Source organism: Drosophila ficusphila, unplaced genomic scaffold (genome assembly GCF_018152265.1).
Source record: "Drosophila ficusphila isolate 14025-0441.05 unplaced genomic scaffold, ASM1815226v1 contig_198, whole genome shotgun sequence".
NCBI classification, from domain to species: domain Eukaryota; kingdom Metazoa; phylum Arthropoda; class Insecta; order Diptera; family Drosophilidae; genus Drosophila; species Drosophila ficusphila.
In genome coordinates, this window is record NW_025064092.1 from 10,660,373 (window position 1) to 10,680,594 (window position 20,222).

Here is a 20,222-nt window from a genome sequence, read left to right on the forward strand (position 1 = left end):
CGTTGACTTGATTGGGCTGGCTGTCGTCCCCCGCTTTCCTCCGATCCCCCGATTTCTGGGCATATTGCATTACCATTATTCCGACAGCCAGGTGCTTAGCTCTGACCCGATCGAACACGAGCTGGCTGGTGGGTAACATCGTATGTAATTGCGACAGATGACATAAAATACGGTATAGAGAAGTGTTCTTTAAAGATTGGATACTTAATTGTTCATGAAACGAACTAAAAACGATAGTTTCACTAACTATATAAAAAGGTTTAAAAATTAATCTTCAAGATTAGATGACTGCTAAGCAGAAAATTGGTCAAAGGGGACCCATTCATAGTCGGATTCATTCATGTTGGTCAAGTTAAGTGCTTAAAGGATTTGGCCACGTACTTCAGTGTCAGACCCTCTGATCCTGCGTGATCTAGTTTCATTCATAGATTTCAGTGATACAGCTTCATTCAGATCTGATTTCTTAACCCAGTTCCCCGGCTTAAAGATATGCTGCTCTGGCAATTATACTATTTCTGTGGCTTACGAAATTTACCACAGTCTAAGCCGAGCTACTTAAACGTAAGCAGCTTCTTGTGGCTTTGCTTACTTTCCATAGTCTGAAGTGTATTCCGATATGCTATTTTCCCATAAAGTGGACGTACTTCAGTCCACAATGAGGCACTTAAGTGTGTGCTTTGTGCCTAAAAACCTTAAGCGGTTAATCTAGCGAATGGGAACCAGGTCAAGAGGATAACACCGGACAACAAGCAGGTTAACACTTTTTGCAACCGCCTGTGGTTCACCTAAGCCCTCCGCCCTTAATTCTTTCCCATTTTCCACTTCAACCAAAGATGATCTTGCGTATGGCTGCGGCTGACAGATCCGAGTTAATTTCATTCATGACTCGCGTCCTGGTTCCATACTGTACTATTCTTAATATCCTATCCCCAAAACGAAAGGCATAAGGACAACATATGTGGCAGTCGTCGTTTTCGAATTCCAGTTTTAGATGCATTAATTGAAACTGCTCCAAAGGCTGGCTGCACATGTTTGTTGGGACGTTTTCCCCGATGTCACCAAATCCACGTGGGTCTCGTACACTGTATTCTCGAAACTACATTCCCATGTTTTGACTTAGGCACCCAGGGTGGCCACAAGGACAATTCCCAGACCGAAATGGAGTACCCAGCATTGAGTCATCAAACGACGAACGATTGTATGACAACACACAATTTTGACACATTCTGTCTGGCAAATTCAATGGGCACTCCAGGAAGCATTGGGCAGTTTTGCATTGATTGAGATGTCTTTGCACTCAGTTCCTTGTTCGATAATTCCCCGAGCTGTCTCTTCCTCTGAAGCTGTTTTGTATGCAACTTGAAGCAGACAAGGCTCCTGTTCATTCCGGGGACCCCAAAAAAGAAGTACTTCGTCTTGGCTAGGTGTGGGGTCCTTCAGAGAAGCCATCACAATGAGGCCACACGAAGACCAGCCGGAAACAATCCAAAACAACGCCCGTTCTAAAGGATTTCCTCAGGACAATTACCAGAATTTAATATAATATATTTGAAATGTAAAGGGAATTTGTAATGCTAAAATGGAGAGTACAGTATTCCTGGGTATATATAATTATATAGGATAAGAAAATCACCAACCATTATCTTAAAAACAATATTTTTCCAAGCACATGCCAAACGAATAAGATCAATTGTGACAATCCCAAAGGTAGCAGTATAAAAACCACAATTTTATGGTTATTAAGTGGGATGCCATTAATGTCTTAGAAAGTGGGTTCAAAATACGGCGGTCATCAAAGGAGAAAAGTCATCGAGGATATGCGTGAGGGACATTTAACCAATTTTGAAACGGCGTTCCAAAGGGATTCCGCCATAAAAAACGGGATGAATGTGCCCAAACATCCGGAGGCCCACAAAACATCGGATTGGATTACAGGGCCACAGGTAATGCAGCTATTTGCCTAGCGCAAAAAAGGACAATGACCAAACAGAATCGATGAGTATCGCTTGCTTTTTTCCGGGACCTGCTGCATGTCCTTTTTTTATGTCGGCGGGATGCTGAGGAAGGGTTCATTAATCGTGTTTGGCAACACAGGAAATGCGGAAGAAACCGAAAGGATTTCCGTTTCGTTTCGTTTCGTAATCCGATGCTCGTTAATCGTACGAAAATCGAACGGAAAATTGCCGGAGACCAAAAGTGAAAGCCGACTCTCCCAATGCGGAATTCAGCTAATCAAAAACTAAAAAAAAAAGGAGTGAGAATATCACAGTCTCCTCCTTCCTTTTTCCCCAAAACCCGCTATAAACTACTATCGATTTCGGCACAATAGCATTTGCATTTTTCAGCATCGCACTCTGCGTCCGATTAATCGCATTACAAATCGCCCGGCGAATGAGGTGTCGACTTAAGATCAGCATAATGCTAACAAATACGAACGGGTAACTGAAATGTGAGCGATACAAAAATAAAATACCTCGCCAAGGACAGAGGCCCTGGCATCAATATTTTGACATTGCCAGCAGTTTGCAAACTGCCGATTGCCTCGCATTAGCGCATTTACTCGATGACTGCGAAAGCCAACAAGGTCTTCGGTGGCCATTCAGATCGTCTTTGTTATGGCTAACATGCACAGCACAAAATATTTTCATGGAAAATATAATGAAATTTGAACTGAATCTTCCAAACAAGCGAAGAATGATTTTTCCTTACAGAAAGAAAACCACAAGATGTGCAATTACAGTTTTTTTTGCAGCTCCATTGTCTGCTTGCTATGTCGTACATGTATTTTTTATATATTTTTTGGGTTTCATTTAAACCTTGTGACTTAATAAATACTAGAATAGAATAAGGGAAAAAAATCACACTACTTGGCTAGGAAAAAAAAAACGTATAGAGATAGAAATAATTGAAAAAGGTGAAGAGCACAAACAGTTGAATAGTTGGTTAAAAGATATACATTATATAGGGGCACCACCCGCTCAAGACCAACAAACAAAAAGGTATTAGTTATATAGAAGTAACGAGAAAAAAGTATAAGAAACGAAAAAAAAAATTGGTTGACTCTCTGGCTGGCTTATGTGCTGGGATCTTCTTCGTCGGTGTTTCGGATATATATGGGTTCGTCATCGTGGTTCTCGGATCGGGATATAAAGCGGAGTTCATCAACTATATACAGGGCTGGGTTCGGGATATTCGGGTTCTTAGGCCACCGTGGCATACTGTCGCTTCTCCAGCGAGACATTGAAGCCGTTCTCCAGCTTCAGGATAATGTCGGCCTGCAGCTTAAAGTCCGCCTCAGTGTCGGTCGAGTGGACAATGTAGTTCCTCACGATGGTGGACAGCAGGACCTTGAGCTTGAGCATGGCGTACTTCCTGCCCACACAGCTCCTGGGTCCGGCACTGAACGGAATGAAGGAGTAGTAGTGCCTGTTGGCCATTCGTTCGGGCAGGAAGTTGTCCGGATCGAACTTGGTCGGGTTGGGGTAGATGTCAGGACGACGGTGCACGCAGTATTGCAGCACGATGACCGTGGTTCCCTTGGGCACCGTATACGGGCCGCTGGCCAACTTCAGATCGTAGTCCAGACGCCTGGCAATCAACGGTACTGGTGGGTACAACCTGAGCGTCTCCAGGATCACACGCTCGAGATACTTCATCTCCATGGTATCGGCAAAGGTGCAGTCCCTCAGCATGTTATCACCGAAAATGGCCTTCTGTTCGGCAAATACCTTGGCCTGGATATCCTTGTGGATGCCCATCATGCAGAGGGCAAAACTGGAACCCGCCGATGTGGTGTCGTGACCCTCGAACATGATCGTGTTCACCTCATCCATAATGTCCTTCTCGTTCCACTCGATGTCGGGATTCTTGGCCATTTCAACCATAGCATCGAGCAGAGCCAATCGCCTCTTGGCGCCCACATCGTTCTCATCGATATCGTCAAGATCATCGCGGAGACCCTCCTTTTTGGAGGCCGGGGCACTGGAGACCGGGGTGGAGATCTCCTCGACGATGGCACGCGCCTCCTCCTGGAAGTTCTCCTTGCGGTCCTTAACCACCTTGCTGGTCATGCCCAGGATGATGTTCATCATACGATCGCCCTTCTCGCGCAGCTTGGTGAACTTGTAGATGGAGTCCAGACGGTACAGCAGCTTCACCTGCCTCTTGTGGATAATGTCGCACATATCGACGACAGCCTGGGCGTATTCGAAACTCTTGTTGCCCTCGGGCAGTTTCTTCACACCCATGGCGGTGGACAACAGAATGTCGACGGTGGTCTGAGACATGTAGTCGTGCACATCGAAGGACTTGCCAGCCTCCAAGCCCATCCTGTCCACCACAGCCTTTGAGTGGTCGACGAACGTGGGCACAAAGCTCTTCAGGATGCTCTGATGGAAGGTCGGGGCAATCATCTTGCGGTGGTGGCGCCAGTGGTGTCCGTTGCTGATCAGCAAACCATCACCGAACCATGGCTTGAAGTAGCGGTACTCCTCCGCCTTGGTCAAATGCTGATGTCCGCTCAGGATGAGCTCGATGTCGCTGGGATTGGTGAGGAAGACCAGGAGGACATTGCCCAGCCAGGCCTTCATCGTCTCGCCGTATTTGTTCAGATAGCCCAAGCCGACAGCCAGGATCTCGGCATTGCTCAAGCCGGCGGCCACATGGGCCTGTCCCAAAATCGGCAACTCCGGCGGCGATGGTATGTTGGCCACCATGCGGTATTCCCGGCTATTCCTGCGCCAGTATTCGTACAGGGCCATGGCCACCAGGGTGCCAACCAAGGTGGTCAACATGGGACTCAGTCCCAGAACCGATGTCGACGAACTGGCCGCCTGTTGCAGCGTCTCCTGCACCGTTTCCACTGCCATGTTTGCTTGCTTCTCTCCTGTTCTTGATCCTGATCCTGCACTGCAACTCCTTGAGTGTGTTTTGAAGATGGCACTGTTGCTATTTCAGCCGCCAGCGCTCAACTGTGGATTGCGACTGTCCGAATCGAACTTTTTATACGGTTCCAAGGGTCCAAGGAGGGCACTAGTTGGAGTCAAGCATATGCATATTCCCATTCCGATTCCGATTCCCGGTCCCATCGAAATTAGCAAACCAAATCCAAGTCACGTACTCGGCTGAAGGCAATGGAACCTTTGGATCTAATGGCTGCAACGCGTCATTGCAGTCTTGGTGGATCGATTTAGTCTGCATTGAGTGCACAGATGGCACAGTCCACGGTTTAAGTTGGTATCCCAATTTCACATTTACAAAATAATTAACCGACTCACCTTTAATACTGTCTGTTTTCAAGAACTCCTAATGGAAAAGAAAGTAAACCTTTAAACCTAAAGGTCAGAAATCTTTCCACAATCTGCACATTAATTCGATTTTTAAATTTAAATTAATTCAGTATGAGAATTAATTTAAGAAGAATTTTTTTCTGTTTTTACCAAAACCTTACAAATTTGTTTGTCTGTTAAATTTTGTTGTAAATAATTGTTAAAACAGAATTTTTAACAGGTTGTGACTAAACCATTTTGAAGGGAAAGTGAGCAAGTCTACTGTCTCTTTTTAACCCACTCGCTTCCTGCGGAAGTGAGCAGGATACCAAAACCAAGGATCGGGAATATGCAAAGCAGTCAGTGGAAGTTTTAGGTACCTGTATTCCACCGGATTTACCTGCCGGTAAACGGAAGTGGGTGATCCTTGCCCCGCTGCCTCGCCTTTTTCTATTCCTCTGTTTTGCTTTCGCTTTTTATTAAATTCAATTTCGGCGCTTTTGTCCTCGACACCTGAGCATGAGTATGCAAAAAGGGAAAATCGGGTAAGTAAACAATGAAATATGTAAACCACAGACAAAGAGAAGGAAGCTGTCGCTTTTATGATGCTCGTCCTTCGCATCTTCCCGCACATTCATCATCATCCTGGCCCAATTGTTGTTTGATTGTGATCCTTTTGAATATTTATTTTTATTTGCAATTGGAATATTTGTGCGCGTGCTTAAAGCGTGGAAACTAGCAATCGGTGAATATGTTTGAAAACCTATCCTTTTTAATATTTTTCCCCATCCAGTCGTGTGTTAAAAACTTAACATTTGTCATTGGGAAACAAAAAAATTATAATAGGGAAATAGGTTTAAAATATGTTCGCATCTGCGATTCATATATGTATGTATGTTATTATTAAATAATTTAATATGCGTATGTAAGGTCGTTAATACACAGGTCCACATAGAGAAAAGAGATTAAGAGCGCTCGCAAACATAAAAGCCATTATGTCTCCAAAAAGAGCTTATTTAGCAGCAAGTCTCCAAAATTTTAAAGTTATGGCGTCAAAGGGAGAAAAAAAAGGAGAAAGGGAAAGTCGCGATGGTAATAACATTATTTTTTTCTATTCCCACTTACATACATACATACTATACATACACATATATTTATAAAATGTATTTTAAACTATTGAACGTAATCTGCAGTTTTTTATAATGTTATTATTATTATTTTTATTATGTACTTACCATAAGAAACGAACTCACATTCATAATTAAGTACGTGTACTTACATACATATGTATGTACACATGTACATACATATGTACATGCGATCTGCGGGAGACTCCCAAGCTCACATATTTCTTTCTGTGGTTCAAAGGAACTAATTTTGCTGAATAAATCATCGACTAGACTTAATGTACCAATTATAATGCAAATCTAACAACAGGAACTCGTTCCAACAATTATTTTAGACAAATTTAACAGCACAAATCACCACTTTCTCACAGTTTTAACACGGCAGTACCAGATGCCAAAGATAAATGAAGGAAGAGAGGGAATAACGTTTTAGCGAAATAGGTCTAAAACTGAGAGACTAATTTTCACAGACGGAGAGACATACATACATACATACTCTCTGCAAAGGTATAAAAATATTTAAGAGAAAATAACTAAAAATTAAATTAGGACTGTTTACAACCTTTTAGATGGAGCCCCCAAAAATTTCAAAGCGACTAAAATAGTAAAAATAGTTTTATTGAATTTTTGATTGAAGGGACTTAAGCATTTATAATTCAAATCATCAAAACCCAGCTTAAACGACTTGGATTTCTGTGTTTTTCTTGTTTTTTTTTTTTTTTTTTTTTTTTTGCAGAATAAATTACATGAATGTGTCTGGGTTTTCGTCTCCTTCCCGTTGTTTCTTTACTTGATACTTTTAACTTTCTTATGACGTAACGTGATTTACATATTGATGTATGCTAATTAATTTAGGTATATGTATATATGCTACTAGAATATATAGGTATGACTTTTATCCATTTGCGGTGACAGCACTGAAAGCAGATTAATCGTATGTGTGTTACGCGGTAAACATAAAATTAAAGTTAAGAATGCATTTAAACATAATAATTTTGTGTTCTCAATTAACAATTAATGTCTTTTATCAATCGGGATGAATGCTGTTCGATCTAATCAGAAACACAACCTCGCACAAAGAAAGAACAAAACGCAATCTGGCGGGGACTGGGTCACAAACGTAGGGGATCAGGACATGGGTTTACAGGACAAAGAATCTGAGCAAGATGACACAACAGTCACAAAACATATATGGCATACAAGAAGTGACAGAAAAGTAAAAAAACAAAAGTTACAAAACATAAAACAAAGTATTTACATGTAAGCCCTTTACAGGATGCGATTTTTAAAAAAAAAGGGGGCGCGGTAAATGGGGGCGAGGATGAGGGGCAGTGGAAGTTCCGTGTTCCCGGAAATGGCCTACGCCGTCTCATTAAGATGCACACAATGGGCGTCCTGCATAAGCTGCGTGAGTTTCTGCGTAAACGTTGGAATGTCCTGCAAAATACACGCCATTACATTTCATAATCATTCACTTTTGATCCCAAGTACTCCCGAAATGACTCACACTTGTCTGGCAGATCTCCTCCAGCGCCGAATGCGCCACCGGCAGCGATGCGTGGGCGAAACTCTCGAGCAACTGGCGCCGGTCCACCTGGCCCATCGCATACAGGGCCTGGGCAATCATATCAAAGTGCAGGGAGCCCTCGCCACTCAGCAGCAGATTGAGCAAAGCCCGCTGAAAGGAGGCCAACAGCTGCTCCTTGAACAAGGCGCGCTGGTACAGACGACTTCGCTCATTCACATTCTGCATCGAGAAGAGAACGCTGCGCACATTGCTGGGATCCGTGCCGCTGACCAGCATCTGTCCATAGGCATTCAGAATGGCCATGAAGTGGGCCGGGTGCAGGTTATCGCTGCAGTTGAAGTTACCGGAGCCCCCGCCACTGTGACCATTGGATAGCTGATTTTTGTAGAAGAACTGCCACTTGCAGGTGAGCACGCTGCAATCAAAGTATTTGTTTATATTATATTCCAAACACTCGGGGAAAAATCGCCTCACCTATCGAACAAGGCGTACAGCAGGCTGGTGATCTCGCTGTTGTCAGTCACCGTATTCTGTTGCTGCAACAGCGGCAAAATCTGCTGTGTGCTAAAGTCAAGAATGGAGGGCAGCAGACCCAGAGACGCGCTGCCCGGCTGCTCCACAATCAGCTTAAACATCTGCAGTATCTTCTCCATCACCGCAAGTCGACTTAGAGTCAGTTGTTCCCTGCGAAGCAGAAAGAGACACCAGATACATCAGTTGGGACTCGCATGGCAGAGAAAGAGATGGATGGCGTCACCTGCTGCTGACATTGATGAACAAGGTGATCATCTCCTTGATGAACTGGGCTCCCAAGTGGGTGGGCAATGTGCGGAGCATGCTTAGACTGAATTCGGCCACCGTGATGGCCATGGCAATGCTGCTCAGACCAAAACTGTTAAAGATCATCAGGGCCTTGGTCAAGATTGGCTGAAATACAGAGCATATTTAATGGAGTTCCTTAAAAGAGCATAGGTTAATCAGATTTGTTTGTAAACATCAAAAACATAAACAAGATTCTAGGGCGAATGAATCACATTTAACAAAAACAATAATGGGTCTTCTTGAAAGATACTTAGAATAACAATGTTCAGGGATAAAACTTTTAGTAACCAAGAGCAAAGATTGTTTAAAAGACCTTGAAAGTGCTCGCCAGCATATCCTTGGAATTACCGCCCGTGGCCTTGAAGTACTCGATGAGGGCCGTAAATGTTCCCAGCAGACTGAGCGTGGTGGCCGCCACCTTGCTCTCGTTGGCCTGGCCCAAGTCCAGATCGAGGAAGTTCTGCGCCAGCCCCTGGACATATTCGCGTAGCATCCAGAGGCGCCGCGGGTAGTCCTGCTGCTGCTCCGGGACACCCTTCCACGGCAGCACCATGTAGCTGACCAGACTGATGTGCACATTGATGCACACTTGACGTGGCAATTGGGCGCCCAAGCGGGAGCCGGCCTGCAGAAGGCTCTGAATCTGCGGTATATCTAGCAGGCACTTGGGCCGTATCACAGTCGAGATGAAGAGCAGCAGCTCGCTGGCCGCCTGCTGGACGATGGGCGAGGCTGCCGACAGGGAGCCGTTGCAGGCGAAGATGCTACCCAGAATGGCAAACAGGCGGTGCAGCAGCTCCTCGCCGCTCATGGCTTTCGTGAGCGGAAAGATGCTGCGGATGGCCAGCAGAACTTGAGCGTATCTGAAAGGTGGAAAAAGAGTGAGACGTATTAATGAAATATTGGAATTGCAAAGGACATTCTCCCCACACACTCACAGGTTATCCAAATCAGTCTGAAAGGTGGCCTTGTCCATTTCGCTGCCGCTGCTGCACAAACGATTGCTGGCGAGGAGCTGCAGCGTCTGCAGCAAACTGTCGGACAGCATCTGCAGCTGGCACTCCATCTCATCCGCAACCCCCGGCGCCGCAGTCGAGGTGTCCATTAGCGGGGCGAGACGCACCACCGCCTGGCAAACGGTGGCAAAGTCGCGCAGGATCTCGCCCACATTGGCGCCCTTCAGCTTTCGTGCCGCCTCGTAGCTGCGCGCACTTCCGTGATCCAAGGCGTGCTCCAGCGAGAGCAAATACATCTGCGGCCTTGACCAGTGGTTGTAGACTTGTGCGAAGACGATGTGGACGCCCCGGGTGTTGGCCAACAATGCCAGGGTCTCGAAGCATTGGTCCAGGAACTGCTGCCATTCGGTGGCGGAGGCCTGAAATTGGTAATACATTCTGTTTAAGATACATGTGTGTATTTTAACTTATTAAATTTAAATAACTATAAGTAAATATAAAAGTTTCTTGCTGATTGAATTGCAGTAGCTGGTTTTTTGCATAACCACCTTTGGGGTACAACTTTCTCTTTATTCGCACGCGCAAAGACCTCCGAATGTGCCAAACAAGGCCTCAAACTCGAAGCAACTTACATCGTCCTCCATGAGCTCGTTGTCCAGCACCTCCAGTTCGGGTTTGTTGGCCTCGAATTGAGTGCGCCGCATGATCTCATCCACCAGCTGGGTGAGCACGTTGTTAAAGCGCGTGATTTTGGCGGGCTGTTGGGCAATACCCTTGATGATGGGCGTCCAAATCTCCAGCTTTTCAGTGAAGTCCAAAGCGCCGTGTACTATTTACATAGGTGATAAGAAAATACATCATTTAGTTATGTATCTACTGTAGATTCTTTCCACATCCTATGTAGCACTAGTTGGTTTAGGACACCACCGTTGAAAATGGTTATACTTTTACCATGTGACTCACATTCTGTGGTGCAGCCGTAGAGCAGATTGAGGAAGGTTTCCAGCAACTCCGGCTCCTGCATCAGTTTGCCGGAGTACTTGGTGGTGTAGAGGCGCAGCAGCTCCCGGAACTTGTCGCTGTACATCTCGCTCTGCCGCCGATTGCTGTTGTGCTGCTCCAGCAGACTGCTAACGCCACCCATTAGGGTGCCCGCGAAGGGCAGTGGCTTCTGCAGGTAGAGGAGCTCGTTCAGCACTGAGAGGGCCGCCAGGGAAATGGGTTCGTGGGTGGGTCGCCACTGTGAGAGGTCGAGTATGCTCATGAGGAAGTACTCCGAGATCAGTTCAGTGCGTATCCAGGAGACCAAGTGCTGCACACAGCCGAGCAGCTCCAAAATGGAGGAACTGCGTGCGGGAAGACGTAAAGTGGTGAGGTGTCAGTCTGAATTCTCGATTGCTATTAGTTTCTGCATAATTGATGGACACCCACCTTAATTGATTGTCATTTGGCAGCGCTGAGGTTAGACTAAAGTCCATGAGGGTGTTTGGTATGGTCGTTTGGATGTCTTTGCCATTGATGTGGCACACAGCGATTAGTAGATACTTGGTGACCAGGTCCAGGACATCGGGTATACACATGGAGATGCTACAGAAACACACGGCACATGGTAAACACAAAGCGGGAAAGGATTAAGAACAGTGCCAACAAGGACTCCACTTTTAACTTCGAATAGCAGTTGAACGTAAAACAAAATATATATTAAATAAAAATCAGTAACTTCTTTGTGGGTTTGCATTAACAAAACTCCTTGGAAGGGGCAAACTTAAGCAAAAAATCCAATACAAGTAAACAAAAAGAAGGTTTCTGATAAGAAATACATGTAAATACATTTACAGGGTCGATAGGAATTGAGGAATTGCGGGTATCCCAGAAATATATGACGGGTTTCAATAACAGGATAAGGTTATGCCCACATTTGGTAATCACTGATAAGAACTAGTCAATGTCCGGAACTAAAAGAATTACTACAAAGACTAACATAAACTTAAAAGATTTCTGATAAGTGTTGCCAATAGAGAACATTTTTAGAAAACGAGATAGAAGTAAGTTCAATGCGATCACAAAGCTTACGATAAAAATGGGCTTAAAAAAGGACGGACAAATGCGTAAAACCTCAATTGAATGTAGTGTATAAGTTATTGCCTGCGCATTTAATTTATTTACGCACCAGGAGTAGAAGTACTGCTTCCATTCGGTGGTCAGATCGCCCCGGTTGCTCACGACTTCCTCGGAAGTTATCCTCAGCAGGTTGATGCCCAGTTGGAATCTGGTTTTCGTTAGCTCCATGCAGTGCTGCATGTAATTGGGGTCCTGCTCGGGGAACTCCCGCTTGCCCAGCAGCGCTATTAGTTGGGCCAACGTGTCCCTGTGTCGTTTGGCTGCATTCGGCGTGCTTCCCAGTTGGGCATACGAGTTCCACAGCGCTTCCCGCAGCAACGTCTTGTCCGTTGTGGTCAATTGCGTCCATCGCCGCGTGATCGTGTGCTCCAACGTGGACGTGCTGAAGAACCAGAGAAACTGATTCGCGGTAATGTCCGATGCGGTGGCCACCCGGAGGCAAAGTTGCCACGCCTCTGGTTGCGACTTGAAGGCCAGCAGGTTCGTCTCGATCTCTCGCTTCCGGGCGTTCGAGGTGCTGGGCTGGTAGAACTCCTGCAGCAGACCCTCCACCGTCGTCATGGATGCGGCATGCTGGGATTGGAAACAAAATCCCCCCGGTCAAGTGAATCACTCTTTCGAAAATTGGGTTTGGCCCGCAGGCGAATGGAGCACTTACCATTTTCCCTGTCCTTTGCGATCCTCGGTGATTCCTGTGATCTGGATGTGGGGGTCACTATGTGCTCCGCTTGCCCGCGGTTCTGGTTTCGATCGCATCAGCACTCGGCGTCCAGCAATTTCATGGTTTTCTTTGTAGACACAAAAAAGGTGGCCAAAAAAAAACTTATCTGCAAAACTCTGAAACAAACGATGACATGGCGTGACAACCCTGGCTGCGCTCGCTGGGCCCCCGTTAGACAGCACTGACACACAATCGATAGCCCTCACTTGCGGTTATCGGTTTAAGATATTTTAAAATTGTAAGAGTTCCGGGCTTTCATCGCTACCTTATTATTAATTTTTGATCAAGATTTTGCGTGATAAAAATGTGCTTTAACTTAGAGTTTTTGCAACCGGGGTGGAAAAACATATAAATTCTAAAAGGTCTCAGCCAAACATCTGATGCTTGTTTTTGGAAAAGAAATAAAGTTTTTTATTAACAAGAAACCATGTCGTTACATGCCAAACCCAAACATCACAGCGTAGGAGCACATTCTAGCCAGAACTCAGTTCTACTTAGCAGGGCACACAATAAACAACACAATTTTCTATTTTTTTTCCATATATTTTCTAGAAGATTTTTTATCGGAGGTAAAATTTCAAATTCCATTAAAATTTGTTGCTAAATACGCGTTATTTATAAATTGTCTTTGACTAGGGTACCCTTGTCGGGAAGTTATAACTTCACTCGCGATTTGGGAATTTGCTGAAGAATTGTTAGGACATCCAGGATCATGACACGTGGCAAGTACGTCAATCACAAGGGTCGCACTCGCCAGTTCACACCGGCGGATGTACTGCAGCAGGAATACGATATGATGTTCAGAATCAAAGAGGAGGATGACCCGGTTTATGATCAAGATGAGGGAGATGAGAGTAATTGGGAACTCAATTTCGATTTAGAGGAGAACTACGTTCGTCCTTGTGGGGTCCACGGCCTTATTGAGATTTCGAATCCAAATCGCTTGCCGCCCGGAAAGGATTTAAGTCATTTGATAGCCTTGACGTCTCGGGAAAGGGGTTCCCAGTTGGATGATGGCGCCCTAAGGAGACGTCGCAAAAGAAAACATGCGCGGATCGAAATCGAATGTTTTAAGAAATCGTCGAGCGATTTGGCCAAGCGGAGGCTTCGCCGCCAAAAAAGCCGCCGTTTCCGGAAAGGAAAGTTCCCTCAAGATGACTTGGAAGCCTACGAAATTAGCGGAGAAGCCACCATCGGTGGTAAAGGATCTCAGTGGATATCGCGGCAAGAACCGATCTAACCGCAAAAAGTAGAAAACAGCTAGCAATCACACACGATTTTAATTTGAAATGGCGAATTTAAGATAATTTTAAGACATGTTTAAAGAAAGATTCTCACCAAAAACCTATTCAACACTAGCTATACAACTTATACTCCCAGTCCATTATAAATCCAATTAGAAAATGAATTCCAAATTGAAGCTACACTCAACCAAATCTATTAGTCGCTAAGCAATACTCAAATTTTAAAACCAATTGAGGAGCAGCAATCGTTTTGAATGACTTTTTAAATTGTTTCCATATCATATCGATACTAGTTTTGCCATGATTCTTTATATTAAAAACCAGTAAACACTTATACAAATTTTTGCTAATTGTTTGGCAATGCGTAGCAGGACGGTTTTTTTTTTAAATTTTCGCTTAACAGCCTCGCACGTTGTTCAACATCGGATTATTGTGTCACCTGCAGCACTAGGTCGGTCTTGTCTTTTTCCAACACTTCTACCGGCAACTTGTAAAACAACGGGATAAAAAACTTTACAAAAAAATTGCATTGGAAATTAGGAATATCTGATTTACTCTATTATGGCAGACTCAGTGCAGAATAGGGCATCGAAACGATCGCGTTCGTTGGACGAGGACGATGCAAACAATAATTTTACCCAAACGAAAGTCTGGGTTAACCAAAAAATGAGCGATTCTCGCGACCCACAGAAAATGAAGGAGGTTCATGGTAAGTATTAGCAATAGTTTCAAAAACAATTAATATTGGGGCCCATTTTTTGGAAGAATAAATGGGAAAAACGAGTTCATCTAGTAGCCCTGTCAGAAAAGTTGTTTTTGCTGTCAAATTCCTAATCCCATTTAGTACTCTCAAAATTGTTAGCCGGCTTATACGGATTTTTGTGAGTTGAATTAAAAAAAATATGTAAGCATCAAATATTTTTCATTTTTGTTGTTGGCATTAAGTAGAGTTTTTACAGAATTGTTTGTTCGTGTACAGTCATATTTAATTCCTGTAGTAATTCCGCAGAGAAAACGACCAAAATGCTTTTCGACGGTGCTGCCGGCAGTGGGCAAAGTCAGAGTCAGGGCCAGAACGAACCGAATGGCCAGGAGCAGCGGCCGGCCCTCTTTGAGCAGTACCAACTGCTCGGCGATGGTACAATACTGCTGCGTAACCTTCGAGCCGACATGGCAAATCCGCGCCTGGAGCGCCAAAAATCGCGCTGCTGCCAGCGTCAAACTCTCATCCACGACACCTGTGTGAACTGCACCATGGATCTCTGCGAGGAGTGCGGCTATTCCTGCGTCGAGTGCTCGCAGTTTATATGCCGCAGCTGCGTCACCCTGTTGTGAGTTGTCACCTAGACTTAAGCGAGGCTTCCATCTCCATTTTTGTTTTAAATATAGTTTATAGTGCTCAAATAATGTCGATCATTATTATTCTTGATTCATAAAGATTGTGCATTAACCCTTTACCTTTCTCACATCTTGCTTCCAGTGGTAATCGTTCCGGTGACGCCGACGATCCGCTGTGCGAGCGCTGTCAGATGTTTTTTACCTAGAGCTGTCCAACGAACCGGGCCACCCAGCCAACTGCAGCCAATCTCGCAGAAAAAACTCATGGTGCTCTTTAAATTTTAAGTTCTAAATCAGTACAAATTAGGACACTCATGATGCATAGGGTACTTATTTGAATATATGTATATTTATTTTGAAGCAATGGGAATTAACACAAGTGAAACCAATAGAGCGTGCGGGGATTGTATTGGTGTTCCTTGCCTTACACCTTGCCCCTAAATCTGTGGTACTTCTCATGCTCCTTCACCAGACCCTCGTACATCCTGGCGCCCGCCTCGCTGCTGGAGCGCAGGATGAAGTGTCCGGCGCGGTGGTCACAAATGCCAATGAGCTCGTGGCACACGCGCACTATGTGGACCTTAACCTGATGAAAGAACAAGTAGTATTAGTTAAAATAAGCCTAGCTCCAAACAATGTATCACATCGAATTGAAATAAAATCAAAGGAACTGAATGGAAAGTCGATGATTGTGAGCGCACCTTTTCGAAGAGCGTGGTTGGCCTTTCGGTGGCCACCATCTGGCGGATGGTGAAGATGAGCAGGAAGGGCGCCACTCGCTTCACGGCCAGCGCCTGAGTGGTTGCCACCGTGGCCATCAGAGTGGCCAATTTGAGGCCCAAGTCCGCTAGGCCATCTAGCTCCGTTTCGTTGATGTCCTGCGTCTGCTTTCGCTCGGCTCGATAGCCAATGATGGCCTGGATAAGGTCCTGGCACAACGCACTCAGCTGGGCGGCTCGGTCGGACATCAGGTTGGTGTGCTGCTTCAGCAGGGCCACCAGGTTGTCGGTCACGGCTCCGTACAGGTCCACGAAGTCCTGCCAACTGCCACCTTTGCTGATCAGGTGCTTGATGTCCACGTCCAGCAGGCTGCCGAGCAGGCAATCCAGAGTTTCCCCCGTGAGCGGAACCGTGCGATTTCCGGCCAGGTTTCGCTGGGCTTCCAACAGGCGGAGAACATGACCACGATATGCTGGATCCTTGGGCTCCGGCAGGCGCAGTGCCGCACTCACGCTGATCAACTCAAAGTGCTCGTTGAGCATCTAAAACGAAGGTATTGTTAGTTCGTTGATTGGGAATAAGTCGCTAGAGATACCAACCGCTCCCTTGACACTGCTCAGCGAACATTTGGCGAAGAGGGCCAGCAGGGTGAGCACGTTCTGGAGAGCTGTGTGCTGGGCAGACGTCTCGGGGCGAGGCATTTGCTGCACCTGCGAGGACAGGCGACGCAGAAGCAGCAGGAAGTCCTCGTTGGTCTTGTAGCCAATGATTAGCTTTATGGCGGGCTCTAGGCAATCCAACGCCGAGCTGGCGGATATGTCCCCCGTCTCAATGTCTTCATTCAGTTGCCTCCAGTAGCTGCTCAACACGAACTCTATTTCATCGGGATCCAAATGCAGGCGCTGGCGATGGGTCAGGGCCACATTCAGCAGGCGAATGGCATGGGCATTGCGATAGTTAAGCTGGTAAAAGAGGATTGATTAGCTTTGATCTTATATACGTTCAGTTCTACCCACCGAGTGACCGATGTAGATCTTGCAAATGCGCCGGAAGTTCTCGTCAACGATTGGCAGCGTCTCTACGTTTTCCTTGTTTTCCTCCTCAGATTTGGCCTGCTTCTTATCCTTCTTTTTCTTTTTCCTTTCCGGTTCCTGCTGCTCCTCCAGTGGCTCCTGCTTGTCCTGTTCCCTCTTCTTGTCCTGCTGCTCCTTCTCCCTTTCCTGCCTGGCCTCGCGATTGATGCAGCTGCTCACATAGGTCGCATATCCAGCCAGAGTGCTGCTCACGAACTCCTTGTACGCGGAAGCCTCCTTCTTCTTGGAGCGGAACTTGTGGGCCACCATCTCGCCATAGATCTCGAGCAGTGGCTGCAGATGTCGCTGCATTCTCCTGCCCTGGGCGCCGCTCACACTGGACAGCGTTTCGATGGCCAGCAGCAGGAGGCGACACTGCTCCGTTTGCAACTTGTTGGCTGCCGCCAGCTGGTCCTTTAGGTACTCCGTGCAGCTGGCCAGGAATGCCTCACTGCCTGCACTCTGGCGACGAACGCAGCGGCTGAAAAGTGTTTCGTAGAAGCTCCAACCCGTGGCGGAACTAGTAGGAATAACGTTCAGCAGCTCGCTGAGCTGCGAAAAGAAATTGCAGATGGGCAGCGGATGGCCAAAGTGCATTAAATCTGTAAAAAAAAAGAAATAAATAAAATAATTATTTTAATTCAATGATTTTTTAATTGAACTAATAGTAAACTTTACCTATCAGCAGTTCTAGCACCTGACTGGCCTGCTCTTTCTGCTGGCTGCGACTGAGATCCCTGTAGAGGACAAAGATCACCAGCCAGAGACGCGAGCGAATGGAACTGGCCAACTGGGCCAACGGCAACCGCTGCAGCGACATCACCAGCTCATCAGCCGATGGCAACTGCAGCTCCTTGTTGACAGAAGCCTTTTCCCTAAGGAAACCAACCAGAAAGGCCTCCTCCGCTTGCTCCTCCTCCAGCTTTAGTTTCACCAACAGCGAGCCCTTCACCTTTTCCGTTTTAACTACAGTTGCATATCCCTTCACCAACTGCAAGGCGTGCAGCTCCACACACTCCGAATCCTCCAGACAGGCAGACAAGTCTCTGTCCTTGCTCCTTTGATGCAGAACGAGCTGCTTCTGCGGTCTGGTCAGGCGAAAGAGCTGCTCGGGGGCCACCAACTCGGCGAGGGAGTCGGAGCATTTGGCTGCCCGTTGCTCCTGCAGCAGCCAACCACTCTCGGCCAGCTGCTGGTCCAAGCGCTGCAAACGCTGGCGACAAGAGCTCTTGCCGAAGTTGTGCACCCGCTGCTGGATCAGTGTCCACTCGGCGGTGGGCAGGAAGCCCCTCAGCTGCAGAGGTCTTTGGCTGGCGGCCAGCCCGTCGGGCCAATAGTGCGTGAGCAGCAGTTCCAGGCCACTGGCGCGCTCTGTGCACTCGAGGAACGCGTTCATCAGCCGGCGATTGTGCTCCTGACTCAGCAGACGTCGCCCGAACTGCCCAAGCACTTGGGAGGTGTGCTGCAGCTGCTGCTCCACCTCCGCCTGGTAGAGATGCACCTGCTCGGCCAAACGAGTGCCGCTCAAATACTGACAGAGCAGCGCAGCATGCAGCTCGCGAGCGAAGTCCAGGTTCTCGGGCAGCACTCCCGCCGGCTGCTCCTCCTCCAGCAGTTCGACGAAGGAGTGCAGCAGCGTCTTCCAAATCACCAGAGAGGGCTTGCTCATCAGGTTGCTAACCAAGCGAGTGAAGGCCACACCCGCCGAGTGACTTGGCCAGGTTGCCGAAAGCTGCTTAAAGGCATCGTCCTGGCTAGAAGATGCACTTTGCACTGCAGGGATTGCACTGAAGATAAGGTTTAGATAGTGCTGCTCTGGTTGCGCATTATCGGGCTTCTCCTTATCCTGCAGGCGCCTCTTTTTGCTGTCGTTGTTGAAGGCATCAAGGGGGTATTTACCCAGCCACTCCTTAAGAGCCTTCAAAAGATTCATGATGAAGCGTTCGGCGCGGCTCAAGCGACGGAACATGTCCAGAAGGAGAATTAGAAAGTCAGAGTACAGCTGCTCCTCCTCGCTGGTCTCCTTGGGCGTCGTTAGAAGCCAGATGGTGATCTGGTAGACACTCTGCTCCAGCAGAAGGGGATTCAAGCGCAGGGCAGCGCAGAGTAGAATCAGCACCTCCTTGAGATGCGATTTCCTGTATTGGCGCACTAAAATCAGCAACTGCTCCGAAACGAAGGTGAATCCGGTGTTGGATGGCTTGTCCATTTCAAACTGCAACGATATTTCGTACTTTTGCAGGACAATCAACAAGTAGGCGGCCAGGGGAAGCGCCGACTTCGATTCCTTGCTGAGTTCGAATACCACATTTATGATGGCTTTCAGAGTATCTGTGTCGTAGCGATTGTTTAGGACCGCCGCCTCCAAAAGTAGCAGACTGATGTGCAGTGGCTGTGCGGCGACTCGTGTGGGAGTAAATTTCGCCTTAAGTTGCTTCTCCAGCTCGGCAAGTTCCGCCAAGCAGGGAGACTTTAGGCTGAGTATCAGCTCTACCAGCGGCTGAACGGTGTTGGAATCGTAGTATTGGAGCAGCTCTTCGGGATTCTGTGAGCGACGGGCAATCTCGGCCAGCTGCTTAATCACAGGCACTACAAATTCCACGTCCCAGTGCTCCGAATTCGTATCATTGTCCTTGTTAGATTGGCGCAGCCTGACGCATTTTTCGTGGCATCTGAATAGACTGCCATAGCACTTGGTTAGATGTTCGTTATTGGCACGCAGCGCATCTTGAAGAAGTTCGCAGTTAAACACCAAGGCTAGCAGTTCCAATACCGATTCACTGGGACGCTCATCCCGGCTGACAATCTCAACGAGCGTTTGGATGAACTGGAATTTAATTTTAAGCGTTACCCATCCAGGTTGTGAGCGTAGCTTGAGGAAATCCTTGAGCTGCTCCGTGGGTAGATCCTTGCAGCCAGGCAGGGACTCACTCAGCCATTGGACAACGATCTCGTACTTGTTCGGATAGGGAAACTCCACGGATTGCCACACTTTCAGGGCGAATTCAACACGTGATGGATACGGTTTGCTTTTCTCCTCCAGCCAGGACTTTAGCTCTGCGGGTGGAAAAATATTTGTTTTACTGTACAGGTCTCTGTGTGGGATCCTGCTCCTGCATTTACCTTCGCCGGTGTCCATTTTCGCCTTGAGCAGGTGAAAACCAAATGCAAAACAACCGAACTAAATTCGAATTCCGCACGTGTAGCGCATTAGTGGTGTGCGATTAGCGGATTTCAAGCCAAATATAGCTGTTTAACCCTTATGTACAGGCGAAAAATAACTATTAATTATTGCGAATTCAAAA

General features: G+C 46.7%; 5 protein-coding genes across 8 annotated transcripts; 2 read left to right on the forward strand and 3 right to left on the reverse strand.

Moving 5' to 3' along the window:
• Positions 1-2,729: 2,729 nt before the first annotated feature.
• On the reverse strand, positions 2,730-4,973 carry LOC108092941 (cytochrome P450 4g1). The gene has a single exon (XM_017192808.2). It carries the CDS (start codon positions 4,866-4,868, stop codon positions 3,201-3,203), a length of 1,668 nt encoding a protein of 555 aa, XP_017048297.1. The 5' UTR covers positions 4,869-4,973; the 3' UTR covers positions 2,730-3,200.
• A 2,018-nt stretch (positions 4,974-6,991) lies between these two features.
• Positions 6,992-12,690, reverse strand: LOC108092948 (exportin-6-A). The gene is made up of 11 exons (XM_017192819.2): positions 12,480-12,690; positions 11,871-12,394; positions 11,132-11,287; positions 10,664-11,046; positions 10,333-10,529; positions 9,683-10,119; positions 9,058-9,607; positions 8,680-8,849; positions 8,397-8,606; positions 7,902-8,337; positions 6,992-7,831 (listed from the first exon to the last, which is right to left on the reverse strand). Exons 1-11 carry the CDS (start codon positions 12,480-12,482, stop codon positions 7,754-7,756), a joined length of 3,144 nt encoding a protein of 1,047 aa, XP_017048308.1. The 5' UTR covers positions 12,483-12,690; the 3' UTR covers positions 6,992-7,753.
• A 312-nt stretch (positions 12,691-13,002) lies between these two features.
• On the forward strand, positions 13,003-14,120 carry LOC108092929 (28 kDa heat- and acid-stable phosphoprotein-like). Its single transcript, XM_017192795.2, has 2 exons — positions 13,003-13,111; positions 13,179-14,120. Exon 2 carries the CDS (start codon positions 13,255-13,257, stop codon positions 13,780-13,782), a length of 528 nt encoding a protein of 175 aa, XP_017048284.1. The 5' UTR covers positions 13,003-13,111; positions 13,179-13,254; the 3' UTR covers positions 13,783-14,120.
• Positions 14,121-14,236: 116 nt separating this feature from the next.
• On the forward strand, positions 14,237-15,458 carry LOC108092928. Of its 4 annotated transcripts, none has more exons than XM_017192791.2 (3): positions 14,237-14,495; positions 14,796-15,117; positions 15,267-15,458. In XM_017192791.2, the coding sequence occupies exons 1-3, from the start codon at positions 14,348-14,350 to the stop codon at positions 15,328-15,330; spliced, it is 534 nt and encodes a 177-aa protein (XP_017048280.1). In that variant the 5' UTR covers positions 14,237-14,347; the 3' UTR covers positions 15,331-15,458. The 4 variants fall into 4 exon arrangements, with proteins under 4 accessions (XP_017048280.1, XP_017048283.1, XP_017048281.1 ...); XM_017192794.2 differs by having other exon boundaries at positions 14,383-14,495; positions 14,785-15,117; XM_017192792.2 differs by lacking the exon at positions 14,237-14,495 and adding an exon at positions 14,607-14,690.
• Positions 15,447-20,141, reverse strand: LOC108092927. Its single transcript, XM_017192790.1, has 6 exons — positions 20,041-20,141; positions 17,596-19,974; positions 16,861-17,519; positions 16,444-16,806; positions 15,826-16,386; positions 15,447-15,710 (listed from the first exon to the last, which is right to left on the reverse strand). Exons 1-6 carry the CDS (start codon positions 20,054-20,056, stop codon positions 15,549-15,551), a joined length of 4,140 nt encoding a protein of 1,379 aa, XP_017048279.1. The 5' UTR covers positions 20,057-20,141; the 3' UTR covers positions 15,447-15,548.
• Positions 20,142-20,222: the final 81 nt, after the last annotated feature.

Coding starts and splice junctions, on each gene's coding strand:
- LOC108092941 (XM_017192808.2), bottom strand. CDS start 4,868: ATGGCAGTGGAAACGGTGCAGGAGACGCTGCAACAGGCGGCCAGTTCG.
- LOC108092948 (XM_017192819.2), bottom strand. Junction 10,530..10,663: donor CTACGGCTGCACCACAGAAT/GTGAGTCACATG, acceptor CTATGTAAATAG/TACACGGCGCTTTGGACTTC. Junction 8,850..9,057: donor TGCTGGCGAGCACTTTCAAG/GTCTTTTAAACA, acceptor TCTGTATTTCAG/CCAATCTTGACCAAGGCCCT.
- LOC108092929 (XM_017192795.2), top strand. CDS start 13,255: ATGACACGTGGCAAGTACGTCAATCACAAGGGTCGCACTCGCCAGTTC.
- LOC108092928 (XM_017192791.2), top strand. CDS start 14,348: ATGGCAGACTCAGTGCAGAATAGGGCATCGAAACGATCGCGTTCGTTG. Junction 14,496..14,795: donor GAAAATGAAGGAGGTTCATG/GTAAGTATTAGC, acceptor GTAATTCCGCAG/AGAAAACGACCAAAATGCTT. Junction 15,118..15,266: donor CGCAGCTGCGTCACCCTGTT/GTGAGTTGTCAC, acceptor TCTTGCTTCCAG/TGGTAATCGTTCCGGTGACG.
- LOC108092927 (XM_017192790.1), bottom strand. Junction 17,520..17,595: donor GGTGCTAGAACTGCTGATAG/GTAAAGTTTACT, acceptor TTTTTTTTACAG/ATTTAATGCACTTTGGCCAT. Junction 16,387..16,443: donor TGAGCAGTGTCAAGGGAGCG/GTTGGTATCTCT, acceptor CCTTCGTTTTAG/ATGCTCAACGAGCACTTTGA.